This window comes from Trematomus bernacchii, unplaced genomic scaffold (assembly GCF_902827165.1).
Source record: "Trematomus bernacchii unplaced genomic scaffold, fTreBer1.1, whole genome shotgun sequence".
In the NCBI taxonomy this organism is placed as follows: Eukaryota; Metazoa; Chordata; class Actinopteri; order Perciformes; family Nototheniidae; genus Trematomus; species Trematomus bernacchii.
The window spans coordinates 175,460-200,081 of record NW_022987658.1 but is presented as its reverse complement, the minus strand read 5'-3'; the positions used below and the strand labels follow the sequence as shown (position 1 = coordinate 200,081).

At 39.2% G+C, this 24,622-nt stretch overlaps 1 protein-coding gene across 1 annotated transcript in view; it reads left to right on the top strand.

Annotated features, from left to right (window-relative positions):
* Positions 1-5,189, top strand: part of LOC117486823 (E3 ubiquitin-protein ligase TRIM39-like) — a 28,773-nt gene extending 23,584 nt beyond the window's left edge. Inside the window, exon 2 of the mRNA XM_034135395.1 lies at positions 3,129-5,189. Coding sequence (XP_033991286.1) covers positions 3,216-4,604 — 1,389 coding nt within the window. The 5' untranslated portion in view covers positions 3,129-3,215 and the 3' untranslated portion in view covers positions 4,605-5,189. The remainder of the gene's footprint in view (positions 1-3,128) is intronic.
* Positions 5,190-24,622: the final 19,433 nt, after the last annotated feature.

Genomic DNA, 24,622 nt, shown 5'->3' with positions numbered 1-24,622 from the left:
ACAATGTTTTAGAAGAGTCTCTTGATTGGAGCTTGCAAATCTGCAAAATCTGCACTGCATGTGATCCACCCCTGAAACACAAGAGAAACATATAGGACATTCAGTTCAGTCAGCACTCGCAGAGATATCATTTTTGAAACTTTTAATTAGTTAGTTTTCATCCTTTCCTTATATACTTCGTAGGACTTAACAAAACAACTATTTAAAACTCAGTTAATGGGGTTAATTTTTAAATTGCTTCAGTTTATCATCGTAACAGATCAAAACGTTCGGATTCATTTTACAATAAATCAATAAATGGTATTCTTCTACAAACAAAAAACAAAACAATTAATACATTTAAACAAACCACTAATAGTATATTAACTACTTCATTCAAAATTAACATTCACTTTAGATAATAACACCGGTATAATAAACGGAGCGCTCTCTTTTCCTCTCTCTCTCTCCTGACAGCCTGTCAGTATCTCATGCAGCTCGCTACTCCAGTAATGAGTGACCCGACAGTGAAGAATAAACATGTATAACTAGTTTAGCTAGTTCCAGAGGTAGATAAAATAGCTAAGTGTGTTTGGTCTAACTTGAAACGTGTGTTTTGCTCCGCTCACCGGTCCGATACAGCGGCTGAGCTTCAGGTGATCACGGAGCTGCGTGACCTAAACAATAAGTGTTGCTTGGCAACAGGGTGTGGCGGCAAAGTATATATTTTTTCTCTCTCTCTTAATTCCCCATGCCCCAAAATTCACTCCATGATTAATATACCCGTTTTAGGAAAAGTCACGAAGTTTGAGATGTTTTTTACCCTCAACCAAACAAGACCTGTAACACAACAATGTCAGAGTCACCGGTGGCCGGCTACCCCAATAAACAGACGTTACTAACCGCTAAACAGCAGAACAACAATGTTTCTGTTTCTGGTTTAGTTTACGACGGATATATTCTGTTATTGTTTTGATATTTGTAACACAAAAGCGATGTAAATAACCCACAGCAACACAGAAAAGATGGTCTTAACATGACCCAGCGGTCTAGTAGTTAATAAAAAACAATAATATCAAAACAAATTATTACTACTAACTTTATTGTGAAATTAAAATAGAACGGTAAAAGAATAGTTTCCTGTCTATTCTGAGGCCCGATCTCTGTAGATAAATAAAGAACTACGACAGATGTGTAATGTTTAATGCAGCCGAACCATTCATTACAATGCATTCATGTGATGACTTTCAAAGAGTAAAGCAAGCACTGCTGAATAAACAAAAAATCCATAAAAAAATATCATCTGTGGAAGCCGTAGTACTGTAAAAAGCACGACCAATCATCTGAGCCGGCCCGGCTAAAATAACTGGATGGCCTACCTGCCTGTCAGCCTTCCATCTGTGCACAAACTTATCTCGTGCCCTCATTGGTCATGTGCGCGTTCGTGTGTGTTGGAGGAGGGGCTCTATAAGGAAGTGGCAGATTTTCTCCGGTTGTGTATTTTCAAATTCTAGCGATCTCGAGCCGGTTTCTCAAACTTACCTACCCTACCTTTAACGGTTAACTGAAAAATCCTTGTTATGCTGTGTTTTAAATACAAGTGAGGGGGAGGGGAGAGTTGGTCTCACGTTGGAACAATGTAAATTCATTGTAGGGAATTTCAACGTTGAAAAACCGGCATCTATATTAAATTGATTAAACAACATTTGTTCAAATGTTGAAATGGTATCTGTAATAACGTAATAATAACACATCGAATCAACATTTGATTTTTCAACCTCAACCAAAAATAACCAATTTAACCAAAATCCAATGTTGAATTAATGTATTTTGCTATCAGGGTAGCTTGTGAATTTACTCCAGGTGGAACTAAAGTCTGATTCAACACTTGATTATATTTCACATCATTCATCCAGATCTGCAAAGTAACTAAAGGGATTAAATACTTGTAGTGGAGTACAAGTACACCATTTACCTCTGAACTGTAGTGTAGTAGAAGTACAGAGTAGCATAAACTGGAAATACTCAAGTGAAGTACAAGTACCTCAGAATTGTACTTAAGTACAGTACCTGAGTACATTCAATTTCACCTAAATCAGGTTTCACTTTAAACCAATCACAGCCCTGATTTTACCTACATATGCAAATAACAATATACATATAAAAGAGACATCACACGCCTCTTTAAAGGTGCCGTGTTCTCAAAGCCCATGAGTGTCTTTACCCCTTTGTCTGCACTGATGAGTTGTTGACAACATTTTCCCTCTATACATGGACAACAATGGTTAAAAAATATCTTATCCAACAGGTTTTATCAGCATACATCTGGTTTACTCTCAGCAGTGTAAAATGTGTTGTTTTCCAATGTTATGTGATTTACACACGCCTATATGGTTCCAGAATTGGCCGCTCTGACGAATGAGTTTTGTACTTCTATACTATTTCTACTGTGGTGGAATTTAACCAATAGAAACTAACAAATACTAATAAAATGGTGAGGAATAGTTCCTGTTGTACTGAAATAAGACCGTCTTTTAAGTGATATATTCTGGCAAGAAGGTTAAAGATGACACAGGCCGTCTGCAGAGGATTTTATAGAAACATTTTGGACTAGATTGTCAAGAAAACTATATTTTAATTTAAATCCAGCAGCATCGCCCTGGTTTCCTCAATTAAAAACCAATTGGATTTTTCTGTTGGATTATTGCAGAAAATAATCATGTTAAACAAACGTTTAAGATACTTACACATTTTGTTCATCAGAATTATCTCCATATATTAAAACCACTTTATGATTTCTGAAGTAAAAGTTGGGCTATAAAGGAACTACAGCACGGTCACATGACTTCACGTCACCACCGCTAAGCTAAAAGCGGCTAATGTTCCAAGTCACAAAAAACTAAGGTAATTCCTCTGTGGAGCTGAAAGTCCTGCTACACTTTAGAAGCTTCATTAAGACTGTACAACTGAATGATACTCTATGAGCTACTTTAGGGTTAAAATGTCCCGTACTGCAGAGATGAAATGAGGTTAAACCAGTTTACAGAGGCTGATGAGTGGCAGGTGTTTGTCGAAGGAGACACACCTGTGTGTTACAGGTGAACAGAGAGACTAACCAGGAAACACTTTGTTATTCTTCCTCACTGCAGAGAGACAGACGGACTGAGAATCAGACGATCAGACGGTGACTGACTGTACTTCCTGTCTGCTGTGTTTCAGCTTCACTCAGAGACAACATGGCTTCCAGATCAGAGGAAGATCTCTGCTGTCCGATCTGTCAGGAAGTCTTTAGAGATCCTGTTGTTCTGTCCTGTAGCCACAGCTTCTGTAAAGCCTGTCTGCAGACCTGGTGGGATGGGAAAGAAGTAAAGGAGTGTCCAGTCTGTAAGACAAGATCATTGATGGATCATCCTCCCTGTAACCTGTCTTTAAAGAACCTGTGTGAGACCTTCTTACTGGAGAGAGATCAGAGATCTTCAGAGGCTCTCTGCAGTCTGCACTCTGAGAAACTCGGACTCTTCTGTCTGGACCATCAGCAGCCAGTGTATCTCGTCTGCAGAGATTCAAGAACACACATCAACCACAGATTCAGACCCATCGATGAAGCTGCTCAGGATCTCGGAGAGGAGCTCCAGAAGTCTCTGCAGCCCTTTGAGCAGAAACTGAAGCTCTTTGAAGAAGTTAAAGTGAAGTTTGATCTAACAGCAGGACACCTGAAGGTCCAGGCTCAACGCACAGAGACGCAGATTAAGGAGCAGTTTAAGAAGCTTCACCAGTTTCTAGAAGAGGAAGAGAAGGCCAGGATCGCTGCCCTGAGGGAGGAAGAGGAGCAGAAGAGAAGGATGATGAAGGAGAATATGGAGGCTGTGAGCAGAGAGATAGCAGCTCTTTCACACACAGTCAGAGACACAGAGGAGGAGCTGAGAGCTGAAGACGTCTCCTTCCTGCTCAACTACAAGGCTGCGGTGGAGAGGCTGCAGCGCCCCCTGCTGGAGGATCCACAGCTGCCCTCAGGAGCTCTGATAGACCAGGCCAAACATCTGGGCAACCTCAGCTTCAACATCTGGATCAAGATGATGGACATGGTGTCCTACTCTCCTCTCATCCTGGACCCAAACACTGCTTATCCAAACCTCATCCTGTCTGAAGATCTGACCAGTGTGAGACGAGCAGGAGGGAGACAGAAACTTCCTGATAATCCAGAGAGGTTTGATAATTACATCTCTGTCCTGGGCTCTGAGGGCTTTAACTCAGGGACTCACAGCTGGGATGTCCAGGTTACAGACTGTACACGCTGGTTACTGGGTGTGTCAGCAGAGTCTGTCCAGAGGAAGGGAAGCATGAAGTCTGGATTATGGGGAATATGTTTCTATGGAGGTAAATACTCAGCATGTTCACCACCAGGTCCACCCACTCGTCTCCGCCTGAAGAAGAAGCTCCAGAGAGTCAGAGTGGATCTGGACTGGAACAGAGGGAAGTTGTCGTTCTCTGATCCTGACACTAACGCACACATACACACCTTCACACACACTTTCATTGAGATGATGTTTCCATACATTAACACTGCGGAGGAAGTGAAGATATTACCACTGAAGGTGTGTGTGACAGTGGATCAGAGCAGGTAGAGATAGAGAGGATCATTAACTCCATATTTATTATCTCTTAAAGGGAAAATAAACTGCATGTAACCTCTGCAGCTGCACCTCCTGCTGTCTCATTATAACAAACATGTTTATTTTTGTTGCACTGGTTATTTAGTAATACAGTCATATTTCCGTTTATCAGAATCAGATTGTTTTAGTCCCACAGAGGGGAAATTGACTACAAAATCACCCTCTTCACTCATCAGTGCATATATGGAAATGCTCCCTCCTACATCAAGGACTCACCCCACAAACCTCCACGAGGAACCTACGTTCAGTAAAGGCAAACCTCCTCATCCCACCAAGGACAAAACTGAAGACCATGGGAGACCGAGCCTTCTGCTCCGCTGCTCCGAGACTGTGGAATGCCCTCCCAAACCAGCTGAGGACACCACAGACTGTGGATGCTTTTAAAAAAGGCCTAAAAACGCATCTTTTTAGAATAGCCTTTAACTAGATTTTTAAATCCCCCACATTATGCCATGCCGGCATGAATTTCACGGCTTCTATTATGTTTTTTAAAAAATTGTTTTTTATTGTTTTTGTTGTTCTGTTTCACCCTTTTTAATTTTGTAGCACTTTGAGTTTTGTTTACGCAAATGAAAAGTGCGCTTATAAATAAAATATATTATTAGTGTGTGTGTGTGTGTGTGTGTGTGTGTGTGTGTGTGTGTGTGTGTGTGTGTGTGTGTGTGTGTGTGTGTGTGTGTGTGTGTGTGTGTGTGTGTGTGTGTGTGTGTGTGTGTGTGTGTGTGTGTGTGTGTGTGTGTGTGGTAACAATGCACGTTCATTTAATCTATATTTACATTTAATATCATGTTTTCCAAATGTGCTAATAAACTTTTCTGAAGCTTTTTTGTTAGTTTCACTTTTATTGGTTCAAGCTAATTTTTCTTCCTACAAATGATATGCTTTGAAAAGGTGATCCAGACAGAATCAGATGTTTCCATCAAGACACTTTTAGTGACATCTCTAACTCGTTATCTTTTCATTGACTTGTTGTGATGAGTTGTTTGGCTTCTGTTGATGTTGTGAGACTCGTGGTTAACCAATATAAAATGAAAAGCTTTCTACATATTGTGGTGGAAATTCTTGAAATAAACTAGTCAAAGAGTTGTCCTTCTGAGTCTTTAATCATGTTTTGCAAAAGAGGCGCACCGCATACTGAGAGCAATGTCTCCACAGCCGAGTGCAACTACTCAGACCAAGGGCGCCGGAAGCGGCGGATGCCGCGGAACACTGTACAAATCCCGTTTCAATAATTCCCCTCTACTCTAAAGTCGCATCTAAAACGCGATCTGATCTAGCTGTGTATATTTTGTTATTTTTGATTGTTATATTCAATCTCATTAGCTACAGGCATTTTTTAAACTTGTAAAGGGAAGATGACAGCTCGCCTCTCATTCGCCACTCTGCTCTTCCACAGCGCCGCTTCCCCTCCCTCTGCTGAAATTATGAATGTAAGGCTTATAGTAATCATAGATAACACGGCAGGGTCTGTTACAGTTTGTTTTTATCTGATTTTAAATAAACAAAGTCTTGGCTTTCAGAATATTAAACTTCTTTCGGCAAATTCAGATGATAAATACAACTTTGAAGCTTGTAACGGCATAATTACAAGCGGAGAACGGAGTAACTTTACGCTTGCAGGCATAACAACAGCCGGTGTTTCTCGTGAGTGTTTTCCCCGGGAAACAAACACAATACACACAAACGCAAAAATACACAAACACACACACCTGGACCTTCATCAATCATAGAAACAGCGAAGCCAGATGAACCCAAAAGCAGCAGCTCTGCGGCCGCAGAGACTGTCAAAACCGCCGCCGCCACCGCCGTCGTTGAACCGAAACAGGCTGGTTCCGACTGCATGGAGGTTTGTTTTCGGGACATTGAGGCGGGTAAAGCTTCGACAGCTAAACTGTCGAAAAAAAGGAGACCGCTAGATTATTTGGGCAAAGAGAAAGGTACTTCAACGCAGAATGGTACAAAAACAGAGAGTGGTTAATTCTTTGCACAACCACTAAACGGGCCTTCTGTGAAATATGCAGATTTGCTGCTGTCAAACGGCTTGTAACTTTCTCAAAATGTGGAGATGATAGCTTTCTTAATACCGGAGTTAATAACTGGAAAAAGTGCCCAAGCCTCCTGGACAGCCACGAAAAGTCTCATTTCCATAGAGAGTGTATTAAAAAAAAGTGCGCTTTCTTCAGTCAAACACCAGTCAACATACAGCTTGTCAAACAACAGCGTATTGAGCAGGAAAAAAGAAGAGATGGAATGATGGAGCAACTGCGCTGTCTGCAGTTTCTAACCGGACAGGGCCTAGCAATCAGGGGGCATGCGGATAAGGAGAGCAATTTCCAAAAGCTAGTTGAACTCGTAGCTGAGAAAAACCCCACTCTGAAAAGCTTCATGCTCACCGGGAAATATGCATCACATGAGACAATTAATGAACTTATAAATCTAATGTATCGGGAGTCTCTCACCACTATATTAACTGAAATTAAAAGCAATGCAAAACACTATGCAGTTATTGTGCTTCCAGCAAACATCCACTGATAAATTGCGATGTTAACAACCTCATGATAACCTCATATTTTTTTTAACTTAGGATCATAGGCTACCTGTGTTTAGTCTAGAAAAAGGTAAATGTGTGCATTTTATTATAAAGTTGTGTATATTTACAGACTGTTGCAAAAACTAAGAAGCTTATAAACATCAGGTTTAAAACTAAAAGAGCTTTACAAAAAAGTAACACAATTAAAGATGTTTGCAGTTTTATTTGAGTTATTAATTTACATTTGTTGTCAAAGAGATGCTGATTTGAAACCGTTGTTACATACAGTTACGGCATTTCCTGTTTCTGCCGGAGAGAGGGGAGTTTGTCCCAAAGCTTGCCGCTGTATTTACTCCCTCCATCTGACAGGAGGGAGTCTCATGTGTCACTCCACGGAGTTCACTCCGTCACGGAGGGGGAGTGTGTAGGGGTAGGGTGTAGGGCGTGGTTTGGGATTGGGCCATACACACGCACTTTTTTGGCCGCCCCACTTCTAAAATGAATCCGGTGCGCCTGACTCAGACTGAAGAGAGGGCTTTCATACAGTTACAATGAATACGCTTATTCATGAGATAACTGACCCCTGACCCTATCAAAGTGCAATAGAGCCATGATCACTGATCATCCCCTGTGTGGTCACATGACTGATCATTTACCTGAGTGATGAGACACACAATGTTATTATATGTTACAGATGGAGCCTCTTATTTTGGACCCCAGCATACAGCTTCCTGCCGACTGCCAGCCAGTTGCCAGCCAGTTGCCTGCCAAAGACCAGTATTCAGGAATGTTAGGCCCTCCCACTATTCTCCAATTTCAGGGTTTAACCAGGAGATGGCGCTATATATTAAATAACTAAGACTTAGTTTTTCACAATAGAAAATGCAGATATTATATAAAAAACTAAAGTTAAAATCTTGTTTTTAATGCCCCAAGAGCAATAACATCTTGTCACAAGCTTTTTGGAAGAAAAAGACTGACTCAAGAGACCTGTAGTTGACTAATTACAGGCCTCAATAAAGTTCTGCCATTGGTTGTGAAAAACAACGGTGGACATAGTGGAAAGTGAAATTGACATTGTCGAATTTAATAAAAATACAAAATAATGTATCTGTGTACGTGTTTTACTATGTGATCTGCACTTATCAAACATCTAATTAAGGCGAGACACCCCAGGTGAATAGGGTATTTTTAACTTAAAGATATCAGCTAAATATTTCTCCAGTTAATTACTTACAATAAGGCAATTGTTTTTTGTATTACAAGTTTTCTGAAATAGCATGTTTAAATATCCAAATGAACCATTATCTCATGAAATATGCGCATATTTTAACACATTTCAGGAACCGAAATCTGAACTTTGGATAAAGCCAGGATCAAAATTATTGTTTCATTTTGTAGTCATATTAGTATCTAAGGCTTTTACAGAAGGGATTTTGGATATCTCTTTGTATCACTCCATAAATTAGAAAATACTGTCAACAGCCCTAAAATATCAATTTTCACCATGTTTTTAGGTATAAAATGTTATATAATTCAGGCTATGAATTATATATGACCAAACCCTTCTGTAAAAGCCTTCATAATATTGATAGGAATATAACTGGAAGGTTTGGTGTATGTAACTGCTGAGTGATTCTACAATTTAGGGTACATTCCATGTCCATTGATGTCCATTGATGATAATTATAATTATTCTAACTATTTTCTTCAAAAATATCATATTTTGCCTATTATTGGAAAGCATGTTATAATATCACACAAACATTATGTGCATCCTATGCTTTATTTAGCTTGAAATGTGTCATGATGTTCTTAAATTGTCAGTTTTTGCTATGTCCGTTTTTCAGTTGAGGGTGTCTTGGATTCAAAATAATGAATAAAAACCATTAAAGTAAATTTAAAAAATGATTCATTTATTTCAAAAGTCTAAATACTAAAGAATAATAACATATTTTTAATTGATTTCCCCCTTTAAATAATTTAAATATCTTAATATATGAATGTCCGCAAAAGTTCTGTCAACTATGTTACTAACAGAACTTCCCCCTTTAACTCAAAAATTGTTTGTCCCAATACCATGTCACCAGCATCACATGATGCCATGTTCCTCTTTGGCAGACATTTTGAACACACTGTGGTGATTGTCCTCTACATTTTTACAATATTTTATGTATAATAGCACATGGTCAATTAATATACTCATTGACAATCAACAATGTTACGTACATTGTTATGGTTTACAATTGTTTAATGATTTTAATTCAATTATATGTGCAAATGTGATGTTAACCTGTTCAAGAAAATGACATGTGGTCATCCAGGCAAGGCCTACCATTGAAATGATGGGTCAAAATAGGGAAATTGTCAACTAGGTTACCTGTCAACTGAGTTACCCAGTACTGTAATAACTGTAGTAACTTAGTTGACAGGTAACCTAGTTGACAATTTGTATGACATGTAGACGTCATTACACATCATTATCAATGGAATTTTGCACTTCTGCCTTGAAATTAACATAGTGCTGATGGTTAATAATGTGTCCAGTCAACTATGTTATTTGCGTCAAATGTTTGACTTTCATTGTCAACTATGTTGCACCTCATTTTTTCAAATTTAAAATATCTAAAATAGTGCTTCTGATATCCTTTATAGTATAATGTATATCTACACAGGTTGGAGTTTTACATGACATCTCTTAAAACTATCAAAATGACCTGTATGGTAGTTTTATAATACAAAATATCCCTAAACTTAATGACAGTGCTGAACATATCACATGAAAAAACAAAACTTTAATACAATTATTTTTTAAACTTTAAAAAATCTTTGGATATATGGTAGAATAGACTCAAGAGCCTTTCAAATTTGATTTTACTTGAAGTGCAGGACTTAATCAAATGATTGTAATGACATCAAGTTTGTCCGTAACATAGTTGACAAACTGAGTAGTGAAAACATCCTTTCCCTTAAAATAAAAAAATATATAAAAATGTTTAAGCTTTGCAACTAGTGGATATGTTACACTGAGGAATATACTAACTTGAACCACTGATTGTTCTATTGAGAAAGAACACTTTCTTTGTACTGTTTGTTGATGTGAAATGCACCCTAAATTATAGAATCAGTCTGCTACTGAAGTGGACATTTCGAACTCAGAGTAGGAGAAAAAACTCATTTTGAGAAAACGACCTTTAAAGATTGCAGGGTGACGCTAGCTAAACCCTCCTGTTATCTGGATGATAGCTTGCGCATCGACGCACTCCGTGAAGGTATTTCATGTTCGGGGTCATTTGTTTTTTGTATAACCTTGCTTTGTGCAAGTGACAATTGTTGTCGTCTTCTCTGTGAACGTTTTTTCCCCGTTATTTTGCCATTTTCAGATTTAAATTTCGAGCGGAAAGCTAACCAGGAAGTAATAATTACTTAAGCGGAGAACGGAGAAAGTAAACGTTACAGCAGGCATAACAACAGCCGGTGTTTATTTTATTATAATATATATCATTTGTTTTAAAGCTCAATATATAGTTTTATTATAATATATAGTCGTTATTCATTTGTTATAAAGCTCAATAAGGAAGATTGAACTTTAAACTTTCACACACGTTGACCGGCGAAAAACTCTGCCCGGTTCACCGACCCCCCTCTGAGTGAATACCCAAGATATCTTGGTTTGATTTGGAGAAGGCTTTTAAAGTATACTAACTCTAACTCTATTGTATACTAACTCTTCCCGTCAAGAATATGAATAGAACTTAGATAGACCACTTTACATTTCTGCGAATGAATAGCTTAGCTACTTGGCACTAAGAGTACAGATATGTCTACCCTTTCTTTTCAGAGTGTAATATCTGCATTTTCTCTTTTGGTTTGAATAGGAGAAGGGCAATGGTTATCGATGGTGCTTTTAATGCCTATTGTATACGAACTGTGTGATTTATATTGCTTTTCAAATGCATATAAGCCCCCCATTCAATAGCACTTAGTTAGATCACTTTACAGATCAGGTTGGACCAGCCCTGTCGCTACTCTCTGCATTTCCTACTGCAGATATAAAAAAAAAGCTACAAATATGTATTTCTAAATAGTATTCTGTAGATAAATGTAGATAGTAGATAGTATTCTGTAGATAAATGTAAACGTAAATAAATGTAAACGTTCACCATCCCCCACCCGCCCACTGTTTGTTGCTTTTTGACATGTAAATGGTAACTACCCCCCTCTGAGTGAATACCTGTTGTACCTGTCCGGGGCTAAGCCCATAGGCTCTCTCCCCCCTCCCCCGTCGCACCTTCTAACAGAACCCCCCCCCCCCCCCCCCCCATATCTGGATTTGGCCCACAGACCTAGAGAGTAGCAAAATACAGTGAGTCCTAAACACAAGTAGTCAGGGTTCATTTATAACGCTTATTTTGATTTATTTTTCTCAAATGATGCTGTATGTTTCACTTTCTGAAAGCGTTAGAATCGCACATGAAAAATATTGAAAGCTGCCAGCTGCCCTCGGCCATGTCTTTGGCGGTGATCCAAGCTTCGGTACCACAGTGGATAAAGTTAGTAATACATTTATAGGCTCCGGATCAAATGTCAATACATTACATAAGTCTTATTCTCATTCATACTTAATTTATTTCTTCTTCTGTCAGTATGAACACAAAAAACTAACCGGTATTACATTTCATTCTAAAGTTTACGGTCTAAAAAGGTATTTAAAACAGATAATTTGTCGTTGCTTTTGGCATAAGCAGTCAGAGGAAACATAACGTTCTCAGTAAGATTCACGAGCGTCTAACTCTCTCCCCCCTCCCCCTTTTGAACTTTTCGTGAAGATGGCCTTATTCATTTTTAATACAACTGAGATGTTGGGAATCTATTTATAGACAATTTATTGTGGCTCAGGTTAAGATTCCTCAAGTGAGAATCTCTCTAGTGATTACCTTGATGCCAAGGAAGTGCTCAGTGTATGTCTCATGACCATTTAAATAGTTAATGTGTTGTCTTGTGTTGACCTGCAACCGCATCTTTACACCTCCATGTTCACATTTCCCTTACCTAGAGCAGGGGGTGTCAAACTCAATTTCATCGCGGGCCACATCAGCATTAAGGTTGCACTCAAAGGGCCGGTTGTAACTTTAAGACTATATATAAATAATGTTTTATATAACATTATTGCCTCTGCATTGGATTATTATCGGATAAAGTAATAACTTAATAATTAACTATGTCTGAGAGCAGAAGTTTAGGGCAAATCATTTCAAATAATTGCAAGTCTCTTCAGTGCGCATGTCACAAGATGCATTATGGACATTGTGCCTTATTCTCATTCATACTTAATTTATTTCTTCTTCTGTCAGTATGAACACAAAAAACTAACCGGTATTACATTTCATTCTAAAGTTTACGGACAAACTACAGACTGCTGGAGAAGAGATATCACAGGGGGGGGGGTTGGGACACACACATTCCGATGGCCAATTCGTTTTAAACAAAGAGTAGGCTATACTCAACATAGTGGGGTGGGGGCTGGTGAACGGTATGGTCAATGTTTGTAAACACTGTGACATTTTAACTTTATTTGATCATTTCAGTTAAAAACTAACGTTCATATTTCATATTACTGTTTTGCCTGGCTGGACCTGTAATTTACAGGAAAGGAGTGCACGCTACTAAAGAGACACGCTACCATGGAAACAAACAATGGTGTTGCTGTATTGAAGTCCGAGTGGAAACAGTCATATTTGGAGCGTTATGTTAGAATGAAACAGCGAGGTCGTGACTCACAAAAAAAAAGTGTTACTTCACTAACTGTAAGCTTGTCACTCAGAGTAACCTACAGTTAACTTAACTGTTGGAAAAGAAAGATTAGGGGGGGGAGAGAGCTGTGATGGGCCATTAGGAGTGTGAACACACAGCTGAGAGCTGCCGTTTCATTCTGACTGTTTAAAAAACGGTAACAACGGACTATTTTTCTTAGCGGATGCATGTAAATTTAAATCAATACATACAACTATTTTTTAAATCAATAAAAATATTTTCTAAATCCATAAAAGCATTTTAATTAATATTGGGAGTCATGTCGTTACTTTGTGGCCATGTAATAAGCGGGATAATTTGCAGCGACTTGGTCATTATGGGGAAAAATAACACCCAGGGATCAAGATCCCTCCGCGTCGCGTCGCGGAGGGATCTTGATCCCTGGGTGTTATTTTTCCCCATCAATTTAAGTAATTTTTAGTGAATTACTGAGAATTACTGAGTTTAGGCACGTTAATAACATTTTAATGAAGTTGAATACAGTATATTCATATTTGTCAGTGATTTCATGTCAATTCGGCGAACATAAACGATTAAATTAGGATTAAAAATCGAGAGCCGGCTGCTGTTCGTTACGGCAACCCAACTAGGACACTTGACACAGTGGCTTTTGGCAAAGCACACAAAGAAAACAAAAAAAACCGAGAGAGATGAGTTATTGTTATTACAACGTGACATCTCGCACATGCGCATAACAACATGGTGATGTTTTGTAAATTATTACATGTCTTATTTAGCACAGACTATGATCCTATCCGTGACATATGGATGTTAACAAAGATCCGCTATACATTAGTACCAGATATACTGTACACGGACATTTTAGTAAACCAGACCAGCTGTTTCCGCCGGGTCTTCGCTTCCCGGGCATCACGTTGTTTACAAGTGTGTTCAGATGCTAAATAAAAGTTTAGCTTGTACTTTTGATACCCCGCCTCTCGGCACCACAACATCCAGTTTACTGTATTTCACATGAGCGATGTCGAACATTGAAAAGTCCTTATAAAATCTCTGTTATTAGATCAGTACTTTTCTTATATGACTATTATTGACTTGAACACTGAGAATGTATTTATTAACTTCAGACATTTGAAATATTTGAAATCAGATGAAAACAAACTAACGGACCCTGCCGTGTTATCTATGATTACTATACATTCATAATTTCAGCCGGAGGTAGGTGGTAGGCGTTGCGGAGGAGCAGATTGCGAGTGAGGTGCCTGTTCTAAACGAACTATTCCAGCTGTTATAAAGCATTAAATAAAAAGTAAGCAAGGAATACAGAATGTTTCGTTACGTAACTTTGTTGAGAATGTGGCCATGTACATGTAATACATGGGATCATTTGCAGCGACTTGGTCATTGTGGGGAAAAATAACACCCATCCTGATCGTTTCAATGAAGTTGAATACAGAATATTCATATTTGTCAGTGATTTCATGTCAATTCGGCGAACATAAACATCAATGATGATGATTAAATTAGGATTAAAAATCGGGAGAGCCGGCTCGTTCGTTTTTTCCGACTAAACAACATTATTAACAACAAAGAAGTTGATTTCACATGACTCCAGTGTGGAACCCCACTGCACCCCCTGGTGGATCAATGATCCATTGCAGCTGGCTTCACAATAATTAAATGTATTTATCATGGGGGCGGTATCAAGTCTGACTGGGGGCCGGCCGGCCATCACGGAACGTGCACGAACCGATCACGACCCTCGCACTTTAAACTGTCCAAAATAAGACGCTTCATCTGTATGTATAACATCATAGTATTCAATTCTCTGATAATCATAAATTCAATTACAATATAAAATAGGCCTTGACAACAGTCCAACAAATCCCAACAAAGATGCAAAACTAAAATAAAAGAATAAACAACTTATTTCTTTCTTTAACGTTGCATTATATAACTTTAACGGTTATAATCTCTGTCTCGACTGTCTCTTAAAAGGCAGGCGCCGTGGGAAATGTAGTCTTTTAAAGTCTCTTGACTACAGAACTCACCATTAGGGGTGACAGTATTTTCCCTTTTTCTACTAAAACAAAAGCCTGGCTGTAGCATTAGCCATTTCATAAAGTTGTGGCATCCCAGTGTAAATCACTTTTGTATTAAAGCTCATGTCATGCTTTTCCGGTTATTACCCGTCCCCTTGTGTGTTATGAAGGTTTTTATGCATGTAAACGGTGTGCAGAGTCAAAACCCTCAAAGTACACCCTGTAGCGAGTAAAACTCTAACACAGAAAATACCTCCCCAAAACGCCTCGTTGGAGATACGTCACTGCCCATTTGAGTCTTCCATTTAGTTCCGGGTACGGCATGATGTCATGCGGTACCCGGAACGAAATGGACCAATCCCGAAGAGCTATGGCCACACCCAGCGGCGCTAGCCGCACCCTCTGCCAGCCTAACATTTACTGTTGGAAGCTCTGGTTCAGTTCACAATCGATCCAGTCATGCCACTGCCAAGGACCTGTTTCCTGAAATGTGAGGAGAAATCTGAGCTGTTTGTCCTACCGACGGAAGAACCACGACGAAGTCAGCGGTTGAAATGTCTTTTTAACACTGTTCCTTCAGAGGTTCGAAGAACCGGCATTTCACAGACGAAAGCTTCCAAAACATTGCCCAGTTTGAGGCCGGATATGCACAGCATTTTAAACTGAAGGACGATGCTATTCCTAGTTTGTTTGGACCGTTTGGAGCAGGGGAAGATTCGGGTACACAACCTGTAAGTTTGCATTGTTATTTGTGTATTTATCAAACAAGGTATCTACCACGACTGTTTAAATGTGTAAACATGTTTCGGACTGCTAAGCCGGTGCTAACTGTGCTAACTAAGTTGCTAGCGTTTCCATATCAACTCTAATATCAGCAGATGGCCTTACATACATGTATCTCATAGCAGGAGAATGTCTGCATTCACACACCAAATACTCATAGACAGTATACTCCGGGTGATTTGCCATACGGTCAGTCGCGAAACGTAATTACATTATAGCTGGCGTAGCGTGTATGCTACCGAGCTAACCAACGGAGCTAGACATGGGTTTGCTCGGGAAAACATTTGTGTTATGCCAGCTACAATGAATGTAGCAGACTACCCGTATAAGATTGCAATTGTAAACACGTTCTTGCTAGCCTAATATGAATCACTAGCTTTTGTTCATAGTGGTTTTATTACACTAAACAAGCCCAGCTTACTGGGCTAACGACGTTGCTAGCGTTTAAATATATCAACTACAATGTCAGCAGATGGCCTTACATGTTTGTCATGGCAGGAGAATGTCTGCAGTCACACACGGAATACTCATACAGTATACTCCGGGTGATTTACCATACATTGTGACAGTACATGTACATACTCAGGGTTGCCAACTTTGGGTACCTGGCTGGAGTGAGATTTTGATATCATGGGTTTAATTCGGTTTAATTACACATATGCGCACGAAATGACTGCTATCGTGTCAGCAGCGAGACCTTAGCATATATATAGGATATATATACAATATATACAAATACACAATAATGGACACAGACTATAAAGGGCACACAGTTTCATTCACTAATGAAAGTCAAACATGTTTGTTTCCACTGTTTTATTGTGTGCCTGTCGCGATAAACAATTAATTGACTTATCGTACGATAAATAAAAATGAACTCGATAACTTTTCTGACCTCGATAAATTGCCATTTACATGAGGATGTGACTAGCAGTTTGAAAGGATGTACTTGAATTATTATTATATATTATCATTATGTCAGTGGTCTAAAATGGTCATACAACGGTGCCGACAATATTATCGTTTATCACAATAATTTCTGGGAAAATGTATCTTAGCTAAAGATATTAACTAAATTAATTATCGTGAGAGGCCTATACATGAAACACACACACAAACAAATCTACAGACTTACTCCAAACTGCCAAATATATTAATTAACACACTCTCACTCTCATATACTCTTTGACTCTATTTTGGCCTAGTAGAACAATAAGCAGCAGACTTTTACTTTTTTATCATTTCTTCTGGATCTTAGATCTGCGCATGTGCAATACGGGTCGGCAGTTGCGGCTCCAGAGTATTTTTGTTGCGTAATCTATGGTAGGGCTAACCCATACAGTGGTGGGGCTCAAGTCAGTATTTGCAATGTAATTACATACACGCTCCCCCCGACAGTGAAACGCCACGCGTGAGGTTTAGATTATTTCCCTGTCTCAATCCAAATTGAACTGTATGAAATAAAAAGGCACATTTGTCTTGTAGTAAATAAAAAGGACGACCTGGAGCCAATCCTGCAATTTCCCCACAGGTGAAAGAGTTGACATGCTGAAGACCCAACCCCTGCAGGGGGGTCTGGGGGATTCTCTCCCAGGAGATTTTTTAAAATACTAACATAAAATACACATTCTGGTACTCTCTTGAGAAGAAAAATAAATACATCTATTACTACACGACATATTAAAAAAAAAAAAAATGAATGCCATTTTAGTTTTGTGTTACTTCGTTCTGAAAGCTGAACCTGCTGCTCCTCACAGAGAGAAGAGGGAAGAGGCTGTGTGAATTACTTTACATTGTGGATAAGGGTGGATAGCCCCCATTGTTCTGTGTGTCAAAATGAAAGACAGCCCACACACCTATCAATCATCAAACCGTGGGGTCTTATTTCATTACGTGTTGATTTCTATCAACACGTAATGTTGTATCGATGTATAGAGATGTACTACCGCAAAAGTATTCTCCGTCGGGACTTCCTGCAACAACACCACGCCGTTATCGTGATTCTGATTGGCCAGAAGACATTATCAAAGATGTTCTATTGAGAAGACGATCACTACGTGACAAAAGTTTTCAAAACCGTTTCTAGTCTTCGGTATTCTTGTTTTTGGCGTGAGAATAGTTTGGGCAGGGTGAGAGCGTGAGATTGAGAGTGAAAGCGTGTGTCACACGCCAGATGCGTGAGAGTTGGCAACCCTGACATACTGCATGTATAGCTAACGAGGCTAGCTATACATGCTAGCGCAAAACAATGTATTCATGCAAGTTACAATGAATGACCGAACGTAGCAGAATACCCGTATAAGATTGCAATTATAAACACGTTATTGCTAGCCTAATATGAACCACTAGCTTTTGTTCATAGTAGTTTTATTACACTCCATTATAGTTGCCGTTCCTCCGAGCTAACGTTCATATCGTGTTTGCTAAGGTAAACAAGAAAGCTAGGTTAGCATATTAGCTGGCAAGCTTACTGAGTTGATTATAAAGATGGATTCGATAGATCCACACTCCTACCACAACTACTACTAACGAATCGAAAACAACTAAGTTTCTCTAATATTTTGTGATTTGCATTTGATTTCGTCCAGCCAGATCCTGGCGGAAAATACATGACGGGGACGGGACTACCACACTGAGGCACTGCTATAGGCAAGATGCCGACAACGGGGAGGAATGGATGGTATACCGTGTATATATGTATATTTATGTTCATTTTGTACATTTCTAAAAATAAAGTTTGATGGAAATACTTAGTAGGCCTATCCTTTCTTCCCTGAATTATTTGCTCCTATAACATATCATTCATATATAGCAAACCATGATTTGATTTCTCATCAAACAGTAGTAGTTTATTACAGGTAAAAATAACTTACTCTTTGTTATGACCGGCTCGTAGGCCACAACGGAAAGACAAGGAGACATACACGAGTTTACAAAACCACGGCACATTTATTGTGGTAAATGCAGAGATAGGTGGTCGAGGGGAGAGGATCGCCGAGTTCGTCCTTCTGCAGCCGCTTTGGAGAGAGACTCCGGGCAGCTGGGCTTAATAGCACCTCTGTCGAGGTGTCCGTGATCGCGCTGATTAGCCTCTTCAGCTCCACCCCATCGTAAGACCTGCAACACACCTGCATAAAGGCCCTGGGGCCATCACACTCTTCTATAACAACAGTTGTAGGTACAGTTTGGTTAGTTAGCGTATAAAATATACGGCTGTACCGACGCAATTATAAGACTGATGTTCTGAGAGCGAGCCGAAAAAAGCGGGCGGAGCCTCTCTGGTGGTTGACTAATCAGAACAGAGTGGCCGAGCTGACCAATCGGAGCACACTAGGCTCAGAGGGAGGGGGGGGCAAGAGCTCCAACGAGTCGTTTAGTGGAGAGAGTGAATACTGCTGAATACACATGCTTGACAGAGATGCTGTATGCGAAACCAATGTGAGTTTGGAAAATTGCACAGTATAAATCTATTTTAGTATACCTCAACTATGTAATTATGATCAGTGGAAATGGCCATGACATGGGCCCTTTAATACAAAAAGAATACACAATTTCAAAGGAGCTTTAATGGCATCACCATATCAAACAACTTCTTCAGAATCAAGATGAAATAAGAGTTTGAGAAATAAATAAAAACTCAGTCATGCAAAAAAAGAATGTGACGACGTGATTCATCAACAACATTAAAATAAATAAACAACAATAAAAGAAAGAAAGTAAGAAAAACCCGTGTTCCTGGACGCAGCACACAGAACGAGATTTGATCACGTGAACACAGAGGTTCCACGATATTTAAAGAGGAGGAGCACAGGGTATATTTCACACACACAGCCGGAGCAGGAGCACTGAAAGCGGCATGGAGGAGGACAGCAAGACCCCCGGAGAACCAGCAGCTGCCTCGGACTCTCAGGTGAGTGTTCAACGCTTCATCCGGGGAAAAATAACATTAAAACTAAACTAAAAACACGAGGAGAGGAAACAGGAAATACGAGTAGCGTTTTATTTTGAAAGTCAAAGAAGCGTTCCTCTGTTTGCTTCGGGTCTACTGGTCTGAATTGTGAGCATTATTTATTTAAAGTTGAATGTGAAACCTTCTTTTAAAAATAATGACAGTAAATAGTTGTGCATTGTGTGCACGTGCCTGTGTAGTATATTTGAAATGAAGTCACGTGTGTACACCGAAAAAGACACAGCTAAATTCAACCTAAACAAGGTAATAAACATTTAACTTTATATAATATTTATAACAATGCATCAAATACTGAGGTGGGAGAAGTACTCAGATCTGGTTCTTGAGTAAATGTAGAAATACTCAGATCTGGTACTTGAGTAAAAGTAGAAGTACACAGGTCTTGTACTTGAGTAAAAGTATAAGTACACAGATCTTGTACTTTAAAAAGAAATTGTATTACAGGCTACAGACAGAAAACATGGACATAACAATAACAAAAATAGGAGACATTCCTATCTCAGACAAAAAAAACAAACAAACAGAACAAATAAAATACAGTCAGTAGGTCATTTCAACATTTCATACAAAAGAAATAAATAAATAGGTTGACAGTCCAATATCATCAAAAGCACATATCATAAAATGGCAAGCATATTTATTGTTCCTTTTTATCCCACTCTTTGCTAGTGCTGATTGTTTCCCATTTCATGGTGTACTTTGAAAAAAAGGTTGATGATATTCGCTCTTCTTTTTCTGACTCACCTTTACTCACCGCTGGGTCACCAGACCCTCTAACCTCATTTTCCCCTCTCTCTCCAAGTGAGGTTCTTACCCTCATTACCTCTGCCCGTCCTACCACTTGTCCTCTGGACCCTATCCCCTCAAACCTCCTTCAGACTATCGCTCCTGATATTCTACCGTTTCTCACCCATTTCAACAACACTTCTCTAACTTCTGGTCACTTTCCAGACAGTCTCAAGGAGGCAAGAGTAAACCCTCTCCTAAAGAAACCCACTCTCAACCCATCCGACGTTATAAACTACAGGCCTGTCTCTCCTCCCGTTCCTGTCTAAAACACTTGAACGTGCTGTCTTTAAACAACTCTCCAGTTATCTCCATCAGAAAAGCTGGGGAACAATAGTCTTGCAAGGGGGGGGAGAAAGGAGAAGAAGGGGGAAGAAGAAAAAAGAGAGGAGAAAGAAAGGAAAAAGAGAAAAAGAGGAGAAAAAACGATTCTCTTGCTCCCTGTTTCCCTTCTGTAGCATGTAAAAGTATTTATATACAGAAGTACTTTATAGACCAACAAAGTGTGCGTTTGTTGACTAATACACCTGTGTTATGCAGTTAACTATTAACACATTTCTATTAAATATTATATATTTCTAATAAATATTAAGTAAAACGTATCTACTTCTTTCAAGTTTATTACATACAATTATTATTATTTTCTTTATCAGGGATAGTTTTGAAGTAACCAATATGGACCTGTATTGAAGCTCATGGTTTGTGTGCTGTGGATAAATAATGAAATGTAACCATTACATGTAATATGAACTAAGAAGGTATTGGTGTTATAATGTATGTCTTTTAAACAGAGTTGGGTGTAACGCGTTACTGTAATAATATTACTTTTGTCGGTAACGGAGTAGTGTAACGCGTTACTTTTATAATTCAGCAGTGCTGCATAAACATGGCAGAGTCAGCGATAACTTTCGAGGGGTGGAGGTATGCCCATTATTTTGAGTTCGTCCGAAGAATAGACAGGAATGTGACGGTGAGGTGCAAACTGTGTCCAGGCCAGAAGCTGTTATACACTGCTGCAAACACCACGTCAAACCTCAACAAACACCTGCAAAGAACACATGCTAAGGTGAAGCTAATAGCTAAGGACCCCCGAACCCAGAGTGAGGATGTTGTGAGTGCGCCGCCGCCGACCGAAGCAGCACAAATTAGAATTTGGAGGACCGGTAACCAAAGCAGAGATGGACAGGCTTGAAGCATCCTTCATAGTAGAGGTAATGTTGCCCATTTGCACAGTGGAATCACCATCGCATCGTTCAGAGATATACTGCGCAAAATACAGATAGCAGGAGACAGAGGACAGCCCTAGTCAGAGCTATCTGGATCAGTCTTATGCGACAATGGAAACTGAACTAAAGAGAACATTTGAAACTTTAGCAGTCTGCGTGATCTGCCTGTAGGGAGGGGCGGGCCGGCCCTGCGAGTAAAGTAACGAGTAAAGTAACGAGTTACTTTATGTAGAGAGTAACGAAGTAGTGTAATATATTACTTTTTTTTAAAGTAATATGTAATATGTAATATATTACTTTTTTTTAGTAACGACCCCATCTCTGCTTTTAACAAACAAAGAGAAAACCTATAGAAATTCTAAACATAGCACTCCACTCAATTATTGGACAGTCACATACTTGATAGAACCAAACCTTTATTTTAAAGTAGTTCAACTTAACCTGTTACGCACCGCCCCCCGGTACCGGGCGGATAAACGCGTCATTTGCAGGAAACAACGTCTAAGGAATCTTAATATTTAATAAACTATGAATGTTTTATATCCATGTAACGGGAAGAAACTCAGCTAACTGATCTTTTAAAAAAAAATTCTCCAAAAAAACCCCACAATGCTAACACTCAGCCTCTGAATTAACCACGAGCGAAAACATTTAACCTATCTCTGCACCTAAACTCACTCCTAACTCCCTTAATACTTATCCTAGATGCACAGCCAACCCCTCGTTTTGCATCTACTGGAGACACAGAATCTGTGGGTGTCCACCTCAACACTCAGTGATAAACATTTGCGACGCTATAAACGAAAGCGTACATCATAACATGTGGAGCTAGGTAGCTAGAAACGCTAACATGGCTTACCTTGGTCAAAACTGGTCTTCAATGGCATTAAAACGATAAAAAAACGATGCTGCATTTAATCCATAGGTTCATCCAATGTGTCTGTGTCCTCTTTGAAATGATTTCTGATAATCCATAAGCAATAAAACTGCTTTTTCGTTTCCAAATGTCAGAGCGAGAGATCGGTCCACTCTGCTGCAAAATTACATGCGCGAAGCCTCCACCTCTTCTCTTCACAACGTGTGTGTGTGGGGGGGCCTCCCCCTTCGATTCTATTGGCTCTAACGGTCAGAAAGAGGTGTCAACCATCAAAATCGACCAAGGGGGGCCAGAGATATGGAAAAAAAAAACATTTTCACCCAAATCACCTCAGAGGTGGGGTGGTTTTGGCTAAACCTCTCTAAAAGGGTAAAATGTCACTTGTTTTGCATCAATCTTGACACAGGGTACTTATTATATGTTGTACTTTGGATTCCTAAAGCTTTTAGTCTACTAACCCATCATCCAAGGGTAGTTTTCACTATCTGTAAAAAATAATCTTTGGACGGACACTATAATTTACAATTCTTTACTATGTAAAATCTGAATTTTCTTTAAAATAAAAAACATCTATATTGATTCTGACACTTCTACACCCAACTCACAGATGTAACCTTGCTTTGGTAAAAGAAATTATTCATATAACCCTTTTAGAAGTAAAGTTGTAGTCATTTGTTTTGGGCTTGTCATTTTCGAGCCTGAAACATGAAAAACAGGCTTGGTGCTTAACAGGTTAATAAAATGTAAAACAACCCTTAAAAGTAAGTAAGGTGCAGTATAACAAAATAACACTCTAAATGAGTTTTAACATAAAATAAACATTATCATAAACTTAATCAAATATATACATATCATATATATAAATAAATATCAAACTATACACCGAACTATATACATAAATAAGTGTCCAGTGTCCATGCCTCTGGTGGGGGGGATATACATGTTGTTATGTCCTCCAACCACTGCTCCTTTGGCACAATGTAGTTCACTACTCCCTGTACTGGCTGTGTCCAGTGTCCGCTGTCCCAAACCTCCCACACCTTCACACGTGTTAGGCAGTACTTTGCGGGTCAGTGTGTGGCTGTATGGAGCAGGAGCAGGACTAGGAGCAGGAAAAGCAGAGAGAGGCTGGCATTCAGAGCCTGTGGAGCAGCGACCAGGACAGGAACCTGTGAGCTCACTGGTGTAAATATCATGGAGCCCAAAGGTGGAGCAGGGAAGAGCTGCAACACCACCTGTGGATCTGAGGATGGAGCAGGGAAGAGCTCCATCTCCACTCGTACATATGTTTCTATACTTTACCTTCTGACAGAGGTCACGTCACTTCCGTTTCCTTGGAGCGGGTTTATCCCTCCTGAAGGCCAAAGCCCGTCCATTCTGCATCTCCCATTTCTTTATGGCTTATAGGTTTAGTGATCATCTAAACTTTAAGTAAAATAACAATGCAAGTGTTAGAGAGAACTACACTGCAAAGCGAACAACACTGATACCATGTTAACCATTATTTATACAGGTTATCTACACATATAATCATGTATAAACACATCATGTTCATAAATGGTGAAGTTATCCTTTTATCCATAAATGATTGATGTATGTATATTGAATTACAATTAATGTAATGTTATATACAGTATATAGCTATCTTTAATATATATTCAACAATATATATCCTTCCTGGAGCATATAACACACTTTATCATATCATACTGAGCAACGATCCCTTATCTCACATAAAGATATTTATATCATATAATATATGATATACTTTAGGTGTCTATATGAACAAATAAACTGATAAACATAAACTCATAAAACGCCACCAGTAACCAATAGGCATCTTAACCAAATCTGTGAAGTAACTAAAGCTATTAAACACATGTCGTGGAGTAAAAGTACACCATTTACCTCTGAATTGTCGTGGAGTAGAAGTACACAGTAGAACAATATGGAAACACTCAAGTGAAGTACAAGTATTGTCACA